Source organism: Magnolia sinica, chromosome 15, assembly GCF_029962835.1.
Source record: "Magnolia sinica isolate HGM2019 chromosome 15, MsV1, whole genome shotgun sequence".
In the NCBI taxonomy this organism is placed as follows: Eukaryota; Viridiplantae; Streptophyta; class Magnoliopsida; order Magnoliales; family Magnoliaceae; genus Magnolia; species Magnolia sinica.
This window is the reverse complement of record NC_080587.1, coordinates 70,067,984-70,083,195: the sequence shown is the minus strand read 5'-3', so window position 1 is coordinate 70,083,195 and position 15,212 is coordinate 70,067,984. Positions and strand designations below refer to the sequence as shown.

Sequence of the window (15,212 nt, the reverse complement as noted above, 5' to 3'; positions counted from 1 at the left end):
CAACCTGGTGATGAGTGAAAAACGGCATTCAAGACCAATGAAGGGTTGTATGAGTGGCTGGTCATGCCCTTCGGCCTATCGAACGCACCAAGTACTTTTATGCGTTTGATGAATCAAGTTCTAAAATCGTTCACTAGCGTATTTGTGGTAGTATATTTTGATGACATATTGATATATAGCCAGGATGAGGCGGAGAATAGGAAACATCTCAGGCAAGTGCTGCAGGTCCTACAAATTAACAAGTTATACCTCAACTTGAAGAAGTGTAGTTTTTTAACTGACAGCCTGTTGTTTCTAGGATTTGTTGTAACATCCACAGGCATTCATGTGGACGATGAAAAGATGCGAGCTATTAGGGAATGGTCGATCCCGACAAACATTCATGAGGTGAGGAGTTTTCACGGGTTTGCGACTTTCTATCGTCGATTTGTATGAGATTTTAGTACCATAGTCACGCCTATAATAGATTGCATGAAAAAAGGACCGTTCCAGTGGACCGATAAAGCTGACAAGAGCTTTCATGAGATCAAGCATCGTTTGTCTACAACACCAATTTTAGTGCTTCCTAATTTCAACAAATTGTTTGAGGTTGAATGTGACACTTCATACGTCGGAATTGGAGAAGTATTATCACAGGAAGGCAGGCCGGTAGCCATTTATAGCGAGAAGCTCAGCGAAGCCCGAAAGAAGTGGTCGACTTATGAGCTTGAGTTGTACGCAGTTGTTCTGGCGCTGCGACATTGGCGGCATTATCTGATTCAAAGAGAGCTTGTTTTGTACACTAACCATCAAGCATTAAAGTTTATTAATAGTCAGACTAACGTGAATCATGTGCATGCTAGATTGGTTGCATTTTTACAGAAATTCACATTCGTTCTGAAGCACAAGTCAGGGCAGCAGAACAAGGTGACTGATGCACTTAGCCGTCGTGCATCACTACTTGTTACGATGAGCAACGAGGTGGTCGGCTTCGACTGTCTCAAGGAGCTGTATGCCGAGGATGAGGACTTCAAATATTCTTGGATGAAGTGCCAAGAAGGTCACCCCAGTGACCTTCATATACAGGACGATTTTCTCTTCAAAGGGAATCGATTATGTATCCCCCAAAGTTCTCTGAGGGAGCAGATTATTCAGGAGCTATATGGAGGTGGCCTCGATGGACACTTGGGGCGAGACAAGACGCGAGCTCTTGTGGAAGAGCGGTATTACTGGCCGCAATTAGTACGCGATGTGGGAAAAGCCGTACAACGTTGCCATGTTTGTCAGACCTCCAAGAGACAATCTCAGAATACGGGCCTCTACACCCCGTTTCCTGTGCCTAACGGTCCTTGAGAGGATTTATCAATGGACTTCGTGCTTGGTCTTCCACGAACACAACGCGGCATGGATTCGATGTTCATGGTGGTAGATCATTTCTCCAAGATGGCGCACTTTATCCCATGCAAGAAGACCCTCGATGCAACACACGTGGCAAATCTATTTTTCAGGGAGGTCGTACGGCTACATGGGGTCCCCAAGACCATTACTTCCGATCGTGACACGAAGTTCATTACCCACTTTTGGCGGACTTTATGGAATCGATTGGATACACGATTTTAATTCAGCAGTGCTTACCACCCACAAACTGATGGGCAGACCAAAGTTGTGAATCGCACGTTGGGAAACCTCCTTAGCTGTATTTCGAGAGAAAAATCGAAAAAGTGGGATTTAGCCTTATCTCAAGCAGAGTTTGCATTCAACAATATGATGAACTGCTCGACAGGGAGATCACCGTTCCAGATTATGTACGGACGAGTGCCTCGCCACACACTTAACTTGGTCCCTCTGCCCAAGCACCCAGGCATAAGCATTGCAGCAGAACATATGGCAGACAAGATCACGGGCATCCATGCAGAAGTGCAGACCAAGCTACATGCCTCGAACGAGAAGTACAAGGAACAAGCGGATAAGCATCGGCGACAAAAAATGTTCGAGGTAGGCGACCGCGTTATGGTCCATTTGCGCAAAGAGAGATTTCCGACCGGGACGTACAACAAGTTGAAAAATAAGAAGATTGCACCGGTACTAATCATCTGAAAGATCAATGACAACGCTTATGTTGTTGATCTCCTAGATGACATGGCAATCTCACGGACTTTCAATGTCGCGGACCTAACCGAGTATCATGAACCAGAGCATGACGAGAACTCGAGGACGAGTTCTTTTGAAGTGGAGGAGACTAATGTAGAGCGGGTCGCGGACAGTTACATGGCCAAGATGGATCAGAAAAGGCCCGGTCGACGACAAAAGTGATCCAGACCATCGAACCTTAAATCGGGCGTATCTTGCAATCCGGAATGAGTTATCTGACATAAAATATATGATTTTGGGATAGAACGAGCTACTGAAGCCAACCAACCCGCTACGCCAGCTTATGCAGCCCGGAATTGCGAAAAACCCCTGGATCGACGGTCGTTTCCCTGTTTTAATTTCGTTTTTACTATAAATAGTAAGTTTTAGTTTGATTATAACTCTTCATCCGTCGGGCTTTAGGAGTTGCGCCCAACGTGAAAAGAGCTTAGAATAATTAAGAGAACGGTTTGGTGAAGCCAAATAGGACACTTACTATTGTTGGCCGAAAACCTTGCGCACTAGTAGACATCACGACCGTCTATAAATAGTAAGTTTACTATTTATAGTAAGTCACGGATTCTAGGAGTTTGAGTTGTAGTTTGATTCTGATTTCTTTCTCATTGCTTGGTACCCTTATTTAAAGGGTTGTGAACTCGTTTTTATTCATCAATTAATCAATTTCGAATTTCTTAGAATTTATTTCTATTTTCTGCTTTCTTTTCTCATGGATTCGAGAAGTCTCTGTGAGGAATCCAGAGAAGCTTCGTGGATTCGGAGTAGTTATCCTCATCACGTTCATCCCTGCGCCACTCACCTGAGTCTCAACTGAATCAGCCTAACTCGGGAGATCAACTTAATCTAAGTCCTAGTCTACCTGGAGTTTATGCGTCCACTTTTTATTTTTTTTTCCAAAAATGTGGGAGCATACCTCTTGTAATTTTATACGTCCACTTGCTAGAAGGATAAAGATCCAGGGTGGCACCGCTAAATGTAGAGGCTGTCCACCATCTTATTACCCTCACAGTACATGCAAACAAAGGTCACTAAAACCCGTAGGCAATGCCTCAAGTGACCATCCATCTTACAGGTCATTGATTGGATGGTTAGAATCATTCCATGCATATAATTTCTGGTCAGCTGCCCACTAAGCACGAGTTGGTTATAATGGGCAGTCCGGATTGATTGATTGGCCTTTCTACGTATCCCAATGCAACAACGAATTCTCTAACGTGTGGTGGTGGGAGCACTAGATCAGACAATGGTAATTGAAAATGTTGACTACATTATGGCATTATCTTGAGCATACAATTCAAGTGTATGCGTTATCGCTACTGTATAAACAGTCCACATGTACCGTTAAATCCTGACCATCTAGTTGATAGGACACATCATGGATGGATTACACTAAAAATCACACACCAACTGGATGATCTGATCATCAAATCTGTGGCTTTTGTTTAGACAGACCACACAAGTTACGGCTTCGGTCCATATGAAGTTTTGTGGTTGGATGGCGGCTGTCTTTTCAGTAACTTTTGGGTTCTGACTTTGCACAAATGATGAATGGATTGGACGGTCTGGATTCACTGGATGGTCCCACAGTTTAGAATAGATAGTGATTAGGCGATCCTAGCGATCTGATCCGTCAAATTCAGAGGGATGAAGAAAATAAAAATTATTAACAGTGCACTTTCAGCAGGGAAGAGTTAAGAAAGGAGGATCGTGCTGTCGGCATTATTTTATGCCAATCAACGGTAAGAGTCGGTAAATGGACGGCGCTGATGCCCTGTTTCCTACCTCATACACAGTGGATGATAAGATGTACGGGAGTCATTTACAGTCTCATGTGGACGCAATTATTTTTTTGTTACCATCGATTTGTAGGGTTCTGATACGTCACGTTCGTACAGTGCCCGGACGCATCCAATCCATACAAATGGGGCAGATGGTTTGGTGATCTAAACCGTCAGTATGATGCGTCCCATCGTGGATGGACCCGGCCCAGAACGACTTGTAGATTCGAAGAGCCTATCTATCCGATCTTTCACTTATCTGGACCTTTGTAATATTTTCTTAACCGTCCATTACTAGGCCATCTTCCGAAGAGTTACAATCTTCCTATGTGGGGACAGTTCTGGAGCATCGCAATGGACGCGAATTGCCTGTGCCCCTCCAACAGGAAGCTCCTGTAGGCGGAAGCTATGTGGGCCCACCAAGTTTCCCTGGAGAAATCCACGCTGCCCATCAGTTTCACAAGCTGGTCCAAACATGATCAGCCATCTGACAGTAAGTAAATAGTGAGAATGGAAATACCCACCGTTGAAATCTCCCCAAAGCCCACCCTGATATTTGTATATGCCATCCAAGCAGTTCATGAGGATATTACCACAGTGATAAACGGTGACCACAAAATATCATCTTGACCCAAAACTTATGTAGCCCCTACAAAGTTCCCAATGTGAGCATTCAATCCCCACTTTCGTATGTGTCGTGGTCCACCTGATTTTTGGATCTGCCTTATTTTCGTACACCTCTCCTATTGTGAGCTTGCAAAACTTATGAATGGAGTGGATTTTGCACAGGCCTCTTGGTGGCCCCACATAGTATCAGGGTTCAGGCAATTCGTGTCCCATCCCATCTAGATTTAATACGTCAGATCAAAGATTCAACAGCATGCGAGGTCCCATTTCCACAGGTTCGGATGCACAGGGGCACTAATCCCTACGTTGAAGAGGCTTTTCAAGGGGAAAAATTTAAATACTCTGGCAGTGTGTGATGGACGATACACACGCACTTTGCTAATTAGAAATTGCATACCCGTCATGGATGCAACTCAAAAATAAAACTATCCAAATTAGGGTTCCCAGTTTGGATGTATCACTTAAAAAAATTCCAAGATACACACACTCATTTAATTATTATCCACCTATCAAGTTAGTAGACATTTAGGGGCCGTTTGGATACCACTAAATAAGTTACTTTTTCTACTTATAGCAGGAGATTAGTAACTTATTTGAAATAAGTAAATGTGGTTTATGATCAATTATAAATAACATTTTTATTTAAACTATATAACAAAGATTAGTTACTTAAGGCATAAGTAGTTACTCAGCAAACCGTTAGAAATGAATAAATAAAAATCCATTGGTCATGTTTTAATAAACAAGTGTCCAAGATTATGGTGTTAGGATTGTTCAACTAATCTAACTAATTTTGGGTCTGTTAGTCAGCTGAAGCATTGTTCCACGTGTACATTCTCTAGACTTCGATGTGTTTAGCTCTTTTGTGATAGTCTGGATTCTTTGCTATGTGTGATGTAGTTTGATTGTCACAAAATAAATGCATAGGTAGGTTTACTTTAAATCCCATTTCTTGTAACAATTTTTTGACCCACATCAGCTCTTAGGAGGTATAAGTCATTACTTTGTGCTCTATTTTGGCACTCGATCTAGCCACTATACTTTGCTTCTTACTCTTTCATGTAACCAGATTTTCTCTCACAAATGTACAATATTCAACTGTAGATCTTCTATTTTCTAAAGGACCTACCCAGTATGGTTCTATATATCCTGTGATCCGAAGATGAAATTTCCATTTATACAATTTCATGATGCGGTGCTCTTTTGAGGTAACACAAAATTTGAATAACGGCTTTCATGTGAGGTAATCCTAGAGAAGTCATGAATTTTCTCACTCCCTCGCTGCATAAGACATGTCTGGTTGAGTGCCTGTGTACCAACCCTTCTATGCAACCTGAGTATCATAAAACTCCACTTGACCAAAACGCGCCCACGAAAATCACATGAGCATGCACCTCAGTTTTTATAAAACTAAGTGCATTGCACGTGATATCTACTTAGTGTGCATGTAAGCTCCAGCTATACATACATGCATACGCATAAAATATATGTATGTCGGTCATTAATGGTTGCACCGTACACGCTAATGCTAGCCAAAAAGGCTAGCTTTTTCAAGCACTAGTGGTGTGTTTGGGTGTGGTATGATGCACTTGAATTCCAATTTCAAAATGCAACTTGAAAAAGACTACCATGTTAATCACCTGGTCTGTTGACATTATTAAAATCTCTTAATCTCTTAATTATTAAAATCTCTTAATCGAAAGGATAACGCTGATCGGAGTCTTAATGCGGTTTAGGTCGGTTCATGCTTCGAAAACAGCCAAATTCGGCCAGCCAAACGCCTTAAAAGTAGTTCATTAGATAATCTTTTTTTAATAGTTAAATTACCTGAGGCCATGTCTATAAATCTCCCCTCTCTAATGCAATGTACACTTAAGTCTCCTACATTGTTTCCTTTCTCTCAACTCCTTTTGAAACAGTTTCATATCTTTGTTAGGAAAGAAAGGATGGAAAAACATAGAAGGATTTTCACTTCTTCTTTGATTATAGTTTCTCTAATGTTGTGCTCAAGCGCAATCATAACTGCTCAATTAACAGCCGACTTCTATGCTTCGACATGCCCTGGTGTATTCGAAGTCGTTCGGAAAACGCTCAAGTCAGCTATCATGAATGAAATGAGGATGGGGGCTTCTATCCTTCGGCTTCATTTTCATGATTGCTTCGTAAATGTGAGTTTAAACATTGCATGTTTCATGATTTCATGGTTAGATTATTTCTTTGCTCCGTAATTTCATTGTTCAGGCTGCCCAAGTGGGTCCACACATTATCATAGAGGACCCACCTTGATCGAACATGGCCACAAAATCATCTAGTTTGGATGATCATGGCTTTTCAAATAAGAGCCTACAATATGGCAAGCGAGCCATTTTTCATGCCCATATTTGTATGGTTGTGATTATCCAACCATAGATGTTTTTGGGTCATCTACGATGTCATGTGGGGTTCGTCCAATCCAGCAGCCTTTGTTGATCATTTTTCACGGCCTTATTTGTATGGTTGTGATTATCCAGCCATGAATGTTTTTGGGTCATCTACAATGTCCCGCGACTTCATCGAATCCAACAGTCTTTGTTGATCATGGGACAGATCAGTTGGGTCCAAATAAGAATTTGCACCTGATGTAGAGCAGGTCATAGATACTTTCATGGCCAAGATGGATCAAAAAAGACCGGTTGATGACAGAAGTGATCCGGATGAAGAGTTATACTTAAAACTAAAACTTACTATAAATAGTAAAAATGAAACTAAAACAAGAATTTAACCGTCGTTCTGATGGTATTTCACAAATTTGGCGTGCGCAACCCGGCATAGTGGCGTTGGGTGGCTAAAGTAGCTTGTACTGCTCAAAACCATAAACAGTACGTCCAATACCTCATTCCGGTTTGCGAGATACGTCTGTTTTAAGTTCTGATGGTCCAGATCACTTTTGTCGTCGACCCGGCAATTTCCAATCCATCTTGGCCATGAAAGTGTCCGTGACCCCCGCTCTACATCACACCTTAATAAGGTATGAATTTTCTCCCTAGAACCCATTTCTATTTACGTTAATGGATTAAAATATCAACTAGCATATGCTGCCTCACATAGCCGCACGAAGATTGGTCAAGCACTAACGTGGGGTCCACACACAACATTTTCCACATCCCCAAACTGTCCTTAAATCTGGGTGTCTGACCAATCACTGTGCAAGTAGGTGAGACTTTCCTTGTCATGTCACTCAGCTTAGTGCTCCTTTTAATATGAAAGGTATTAACTAAGGACAACAGTCTAAGCTTTATGGGTAATTGCGAGAACATCCTTTGTTATTTAAATGAAAAGGCAAGTTAAAAGTTTGAAAGGCAAAGAAGAGTATTTTAATCACTCTTAAAGTTGAGTTGAATGTTTGAGTTTTAAACTAAAACAAAATTTTCCTTTTCAGCCACTTGATAAGGGACCAGACTCGTCTGCAATTGATGTCTGTTTACCCAATTACCCTATGTATTCTCATCCAAGAAAATCAGATACGGATATGAAACTTTTTACTTGATTTCATGATAAATTCACCATCTAACTCCGAAGATATTAACGTATATGCATTTTCTTATCAAATTACTCAAGGTCATTTTCATCATTTACTCATCCAATAATATTTTCGAGAGGTATATTAAATAATAAGAGTGATAGAGCCCATGCTACACCTACATCTATGGTAGGTCCCATCATACTAATAGTCTACATCATGGACTCAGCTGATTGCGTATTGATGCTGCCAGTAGCGAGGTGGCTAGCTATCGGGCAGTGCTCTGTGCGCCCCCACCATGACGTATGTGTTGGATCCATGCTGTCCACCCATTTTTACCAATAATTTTAGGTGGACCACATCATAAGAAAACACTTGTGATTGAATGCCCATTGTAATGTTTTGCCACCGTTTTGATTAGGTCACACAGACATAGACAAGTGAAAACATATATATCAGGTAATCCTAAACTTTTGCGGCTCCTAAAAAGTATTTACAGTTGGAATTCAATCAGTACCACTGTTTACTGTTGTGTAGTCCACATGAAATTTGGATATGCCTTGTTTTTTACTCATGCCGTTAAATGATCTAGCAAAATGGCCAGACGGCATGAATAAAACACATACATCATGGTAAGCCTACAGAGCACCAACTAGAGCTGTACATGAACCGAGTTAGCTCGGTTAGCTCACTCGACTTGACTCGAAAATGCTCGATTTGACTCATTTCGAAGCTGAGTTCGAGCCGAGTTAAGCTGATCTTTTGAGCTTGCCTGAGCTCAACTCGACTCGGATCGAACCCCAACTCGAATCGAACTAGGATCGAACCAGTTCGGTGACTCGGTTCTTTTGATATTGATGTTGCTCAATAAATGTTTGATGAAATGACTCGACGAAGTGTCGACTGGTGGCAAGGAAGGTATGGATATGAAAGAAATACATCTTGATTTTTATCTCAAGCTCATAGATACTGTCCCACAAGCAAACCACCTAAGACTCCTCAGTACTATTATTCTTGGACCGTAGTGCAATCTGCAGAGGACCCAGAAGGCTAGACCACCTCCGACAAAGAAAATCCCAGCAGTGTGTCTTATCAACCTCAAGCATGGTTTTGAGTCTGATCTCATCAGCTCCCCATCTGACCACCCCAACGCCCTTCTCAATGCCATCCTCTCTCTCTCTCTCTCTCTCTCTAGAAAATTCAAAACTAGACGATGTTTCTTCTCTTGAAGGGTCTTTTATCGTACTCGAGCTTGAGGGTTTTTGCACTACATTCTGTGAGAAATTGAAGGAGCACTACATGTGTTTGAGAAAATGCCGCAGAGGCTCGATCTTGGCTTGAACTGGCCTGAGCTGCTGACAGAACCGAGCCGAACTGGCCAGTCAAGCTCGAGGACTAAGCCGAGCTGGGATCAACTGGTGACCAAGCCTGACTCGGTTTGACTTGTGTACACCTCTAGCACCAACCAATAGCAACTAGCTACGGGCAGCATCAGTAGGCAACCCATGTACCTAGATCATCACACAATTGGGTCTTTGAAACCTTGGTCACACATGTATAAAATAAATGCATTTAGAATACGGTGCATCTAGGGCTGACAATGAATATCCATTTACCTAATTATCTGATATATTTAATATAAGAAAATTGAATTTGAATACAAAATATTTTACACAATTATTTAACTTTAAAGCCTATAAGATACGAATATTGCCGTATACAATCCATTTACAGCCTTAATTGTGACAATTAACTATCTCTTCGTGCATGGGATTATCGAGACCATCCAAAATGTGGAGCACGCTGTCGATGGAAACTATCAGTAAAATCCAAGCTTTGAAAATTAATTTCCAACCTTCACTATACCGTATCGATCGCTACTGGGTCATATCACATTATATTTCCCTTTATCAGGACGTTTTGGGCCCACATCAGGCTGATGGAGACATATCGTCTATGGACAAAACCAGTTCATATCATGAGATGTGTATATGTTTAAACCTTGCTAAAATCAGAAGGATCAAACAATCTTGACCATCCAATTGATGGCTATCCACTAAACGCTTATACGTTTTTTTTTTTTTTTTTTTTTTTGAAGGGCTGCGATGGATCAGTTCTTTTGGATGGCAACAATACTGAGAAGTTGGCACTAGCGAACTTGAACTCAGCGAGAGGATTCGATGTCATCGACACCATTAAGAGCGCCGTTGAGAGCAATTGTAGTGGAGTCGTATCATGTGCCGATATCCTTGCTATAGCTGCTCGTGATGCTGTTCTCTTTGTACGTCCATCCTATTCCACCTTTTTAAATCTTTTCATTAAAAAAAAAAAAAAAAAGTAAGTGGGACACACTCATCAGGTGGGTCACGTGTCCAATTTAAACCCGTCCATTTCTTTTGCAGAGCGGGGGACGTCCTTGGAAAGTTCTCCTTGGGAGAAGGGATGGATTAGTAGCCAACGTAACAGGAGCCGGTTCTTCTCTTCCCACACCTTTTGAATCGGTGTCTCAGATCATCGCTAAATTCGTCGCGGTGGGCCTTGACATCACAGACGTCGTGTCCTTATCAGGTTAGTGGTAGTAGAAGCTCACATGCACACGTACGTGCTTACGTGTGAGAGTGAGAGGATTACAGGATCCTCATATGCAGTCTACTCGGGTTTTCCATTTGTTCAAGTGGGCCCCTTAGTTCAGTAATCAAGACCGTTGATCTGATACAACTGGACCATCGATGGACCAGAAAACCCAATGAAACTAGATTGGAAGATCCTGTTCACTGATCTTGGGTCTTTTCTTAGTCGAATGTACGGACGTGTCTCTGTCTCTTCTTAACCGTTTATCTACAGGACAGAAGTTTAAAGGATTTGATTTAGCTATTGAGGAGATTTTCGGTCATTATACATCAAAAGAGGGGCCCATTGAACCAATGATCTGGATGACTTAACCCTTTGCGGACCCCACGTGGGTTAAGAACGATTGGCTGGTGTACCATGCATACACCATCGACCTGGTTGGTGTGTTGACTTAACCTAGTTTTATGAGTCACACCATGAGATATGTGTAATATCCAAACCGTCCGTCCATTTAGCAAGCTCGTTGTAAGGCTTGAACCGAAAAATAAGACAGATCCAAAGATCAAGAGGGCCACATTGCAAAAAGCAGTGGGGGATTGATCGTCTACCACTGAAATCCTTCTTAGGTCACAGAAGTTTTGGATCAATATGATATTTTTTTTTCCTCTTCATTCGAGAATGTGTGACCTTATGAATAGATTGGATGGAAAATAAACGTTATGGTGGGCCCTAGGAATGTTTTAATGGTGAGAATCATCGTCCCCACTTCTATTCGTGGTGTGGTCCACTTGAGCTTTGGATATGATCCATTTTTGGGATTAAGATCTAAAATGATATCTTCAAATGGATGAACGGTGTGGATATAATAAATACATCAGTGTCAGGCCATATAACTTTGATCTCCTTTGAACCGTTCGTACTGGAGGAGCGTCAGAGCTCGTCTTCGCACAACACGTATCCACATCAGCCAGGTCAGTGGTGTGTGATACACCAGCCAATCCGCTTCTTGCATGAAAAAGGATGGGCATCTATTCCCCGTATACACCTCCTTTAAGATCTGATGGGTAGGGCCCGCGGTATCATAATCCAGACCATTGAACTGCTTCGTCCTATAACATCCTTGGAACCAAACCCTGGACTTCTTTACGAGTAGAACGTGGACTGCTTTTATAATTCTACTCTCAACCAGCTATCTGCAGCCCACAAGTTCAAAGGTTAAGATCCTCCCATTGAGGATATTCTTGCTGCAATGTACGGATACAACGAGTAACAACAGACCGACAGTTTGGATTACCAAACCACAGACCCCAATGTCAAAACTCAAAACCTACATAAATCTAACATGCATGCATGCACGTTGAGCTCGTAACGTAGGTATTTTAGCTTGCAAGAAACGGTACATAGAAATATTTTTTATGAACGGTGATCATGCACCTCTGTAGGGGCCCACACGATCGGTCTAGCTAAGTGTGCCACCTTCAGCCCAAGACTATTCAACTTCTCCGGCACAGGCAAGCCGGACTCCACCATGGACACAGACATGGTCAGCGATCTACAGAGCTTGTGCCCACAGACGGACGATGGCAACCGAACCACCGCGCTTGATCGCGGCTCCACCGATGTATTCGACAACCATTACTTCAAGAACCTTCTCAACAACAAAGGCCTTTTGACCTCAGATCAGGTCCTTTTCTCGAGCGATGAGGCAGCAACCACGACAAGAGCTCTCGTCCAAGCTTACAGCAACAACCCTTCTCTTTTCTTCAAGGATTTCATTAACTCCATGATCAAGATGGGGAATATAAGCCCTTTAACTGGATCAGCTGGAGAAATACGTAAGAACTGCCGGGTGGTGAACTAAAGTTGTGTGCACTGAGAGTTGGTGCACTCACATCTCCCACCGTCTGATGAGCGTAGGAGGGAATCTTAACGTGCATTCTGAAATGGGTGTTTTTTAAAATTCGCGCGTTTTGAATTGCTTTCAGATTCCCGCCAACGTTTTTTGTTGGAAGAGGATTGTGTGCGTACCGTCTCTCGGTGCTCACTGTGTGCATTGTAGTAACAGTGATTTTATATTTTAAGAAGTCAGTGCTCTTGCATCTCCTGCCGTCCATCCGATGATGGTAGGGGGGAATCTTAATATGCATTCTGAATGGGTGTTTTTCAAAAGTCGTATTTTGAATTGCTTCGTTATTCCCGCGGTTGTCTTTCAATGGGGATAGTGTGCGCACCGGCTCTCCTGCTCATAGTGTCCACTGATGTAATAGTGCTCTTATATGTTATAAGAAGTTAGTTTTCTTTTTTAATTAATGTTCTGAGAAGAATCTGGATCCTCTGATTGAAACAAACAGAAAATTCTTCTTTTTCTTCATCGTGATTAGTCCACATCATTCCAGACGTTGTCAGCACTGTTGCAATAAATACCGTGTGGTAACGTGGCCAATCAGATTGAAACCAACAAAAAAAATTTGTTCCTGGTAAGCAAAAGATTAAGATTCATTAAAGTGCAGCAATTCTGGTTTTTTTTTTTTTTTTTTTTTTGGTCTCTCTTCTTCTATATGGTCGGCTCCACCTGTTTGATGATTTGGATGGCTAACTGATCACAAATGGTGTTTTGGTTCGACCCAGCGACAGGTTTGGATGATCTGGACTGTTCATAAGTTGGCCTTGTAGCACATTTATTTTCTGATCAACGGCCAGCAAATGTATTGTCTATGAGAAAAATCCGCTCATGATGTGTTTAGCACTTTCCCATCCGGGAGAACTTTGGGACATGACTAGTCCACGATGGGTCCCACCAAATAAGTGGTCTAGAGACCACATGAGTGAGGTTCCACCTGTATGTTTGAACTAGAATGGAGTATGGGTACGTAGAAATGGATTCGACCAGGATGTGCAATGGGATGATCATGATCAAATGGCTGTGTTCAAAAGTACAGGTTCATTCATATAGCAGCAAATGGAAATATCCGGTTAGACCCACCATTTGTCGCGCCTGCTTTGGGCTGGGTTTGGGCTAAGACTTGAGGCAGCTATTGCACCGAGACCTGAGTTATAGGTAGAACTGGGCATGGGATGACTCAACTTGGCAGACTCGACTTGTCCAACTCGTTCAATCCTGACTCGACCCGAACCAAGAGGGGCGAGTCGATCCAAACCGAGTAGACTTCGTCCAATTCGAACTCGAACCAAGTTGAGTTGGGGTCACCCAGTAACTTGACTCGACCCAAAAACTAACTCGGTACTGACTCGACTCGATCCGAAACCGAATCATACATTAAAACAAAAAACCCAAATTTGACATTTCAGATCTGAGATGTCGTGTAGCTGATGGAGAGGTTCCAGTAGGTGCACTTAGGTTTCGAGCTGTGATTTCAACCCATGGATACCCGCCACACTCGACCTGACTCAATGCTGACTCGATCCGACTCGGTACTCATGATTGGGTCGAACTCAATCCTAATTATTCCATGCCAGAACAGGACTCGGATCGGGTCAGGCATGTTGGACTCAGTACCGAGTCGGGTCGAATTCAGGTCAGGTCTATTTCAAAACAAGGTCGGGTCAGATCAGCCCTAACTCGGTCCGACTCAACTTGATGCCCAGCTCTAGTTATAGGGCAATAGGGAATTGGGATTGACTCAGGCTGCAATGGGCCAGGCTCTGGGCTGGCCCGAAAGCCCAGCCAAATAGTTGAAAATAAAGGCCGAAAGTAACCATGGCTGTCTCGTTGGCAGCACTAGGTTTGACCTGGGCTCATATCTTTCTTAAGGCCTGACAGGCAAGTCCACCTTGCTGACTAATCTAACATAGATGGGCTGAGTATTTTGGTGGGTCAGTCCCAGCCCAAGGACCTAAAATAGGTCCTTATATTGTAGACTGGGCTTCGATATGCTTCGGCCTGGCCCACCTGGCTAATTTAGCATGATATTAATAGTTTTATCAAGTGCCATATGCATAGGACTACTCGTCTAATCATGGTCAGATAGTAAACCCACTTCCATTCGTTGGCCCCACCAATTTCAAACAACTAGGGGCCATGGTTCATTGATCGATGAGCGTGGACAGTTGTAGTGTTTTTCTTGTTGGTCCGGTATTTTCATACTTCAAGTTTAAATATGATCCACGTACTGAAGGTTGCCTTCTGTACAGAATTCGGTCGTGGAAGATCACTTTTTAATGATTTTTAGATGACACCGGAGAAGATGACGCCAAAGAAGGGTGCTGGACGGGATGGTGGTGGGTCCTAGAGAAGAAGGTTCGAGAGGGAATGTAATGCTCGACGTCGGGAATGAAAATGAGATCTTGGGTCGGCTTTGGGCCTATATAAGTGATATTTGTACACCGTATGTGTGTCCATTTTCCCCTTTCGATCGAATCGACTCCATCCATTCTTATTGAAATTATGAAGAAGTATATTATCCAGAGAATTACTACTATCTTCCAACCAGGTGGACCACACCATAATAAAATAGTAGCTATTGTTCTGGCCAATTTTGAGAGTTTTTTCTCGTTGTGGGCCACATATAGCTCATAGCAGCCTGAAGATGCCATCCTTCTAAAGAAAGGTGGGGCCACGAGCATTATCAACGGATGGGATCTAAATTATG

General features: G+C 42.5%; 1 protein-coding gene across 1 annotated transcript; it reads left to right on the top strand.

Moving 5' to 3' along the window:
* Window positions 1-6,426: 6,426 nt before the first annotated feature.
* On the top strand, window positions 6,427-12,690 carry LOC131227257 (peroxidase N). The gene is made up of 4 exons (XM_058223001.1): window positions 6,427-6,700; window positions 10,130-10,312; window positions 10,434-10,599; window positions 12,045-12,690. The coding sequence occupies exons 1-4, from the start codon at window positions 6,479-6,481 to the stop codon at window positions 12,461-12,463; spliced, it is 990 nt and encodes a 329-aa protein (XP_058078984.1). The 5' UTR covers window positions 6,427-6,478; the 3' UTR covers window positions 12,464-12,690.
* Window positions 12,691-15,212: the final 2,522 nt, after the last annotated feature.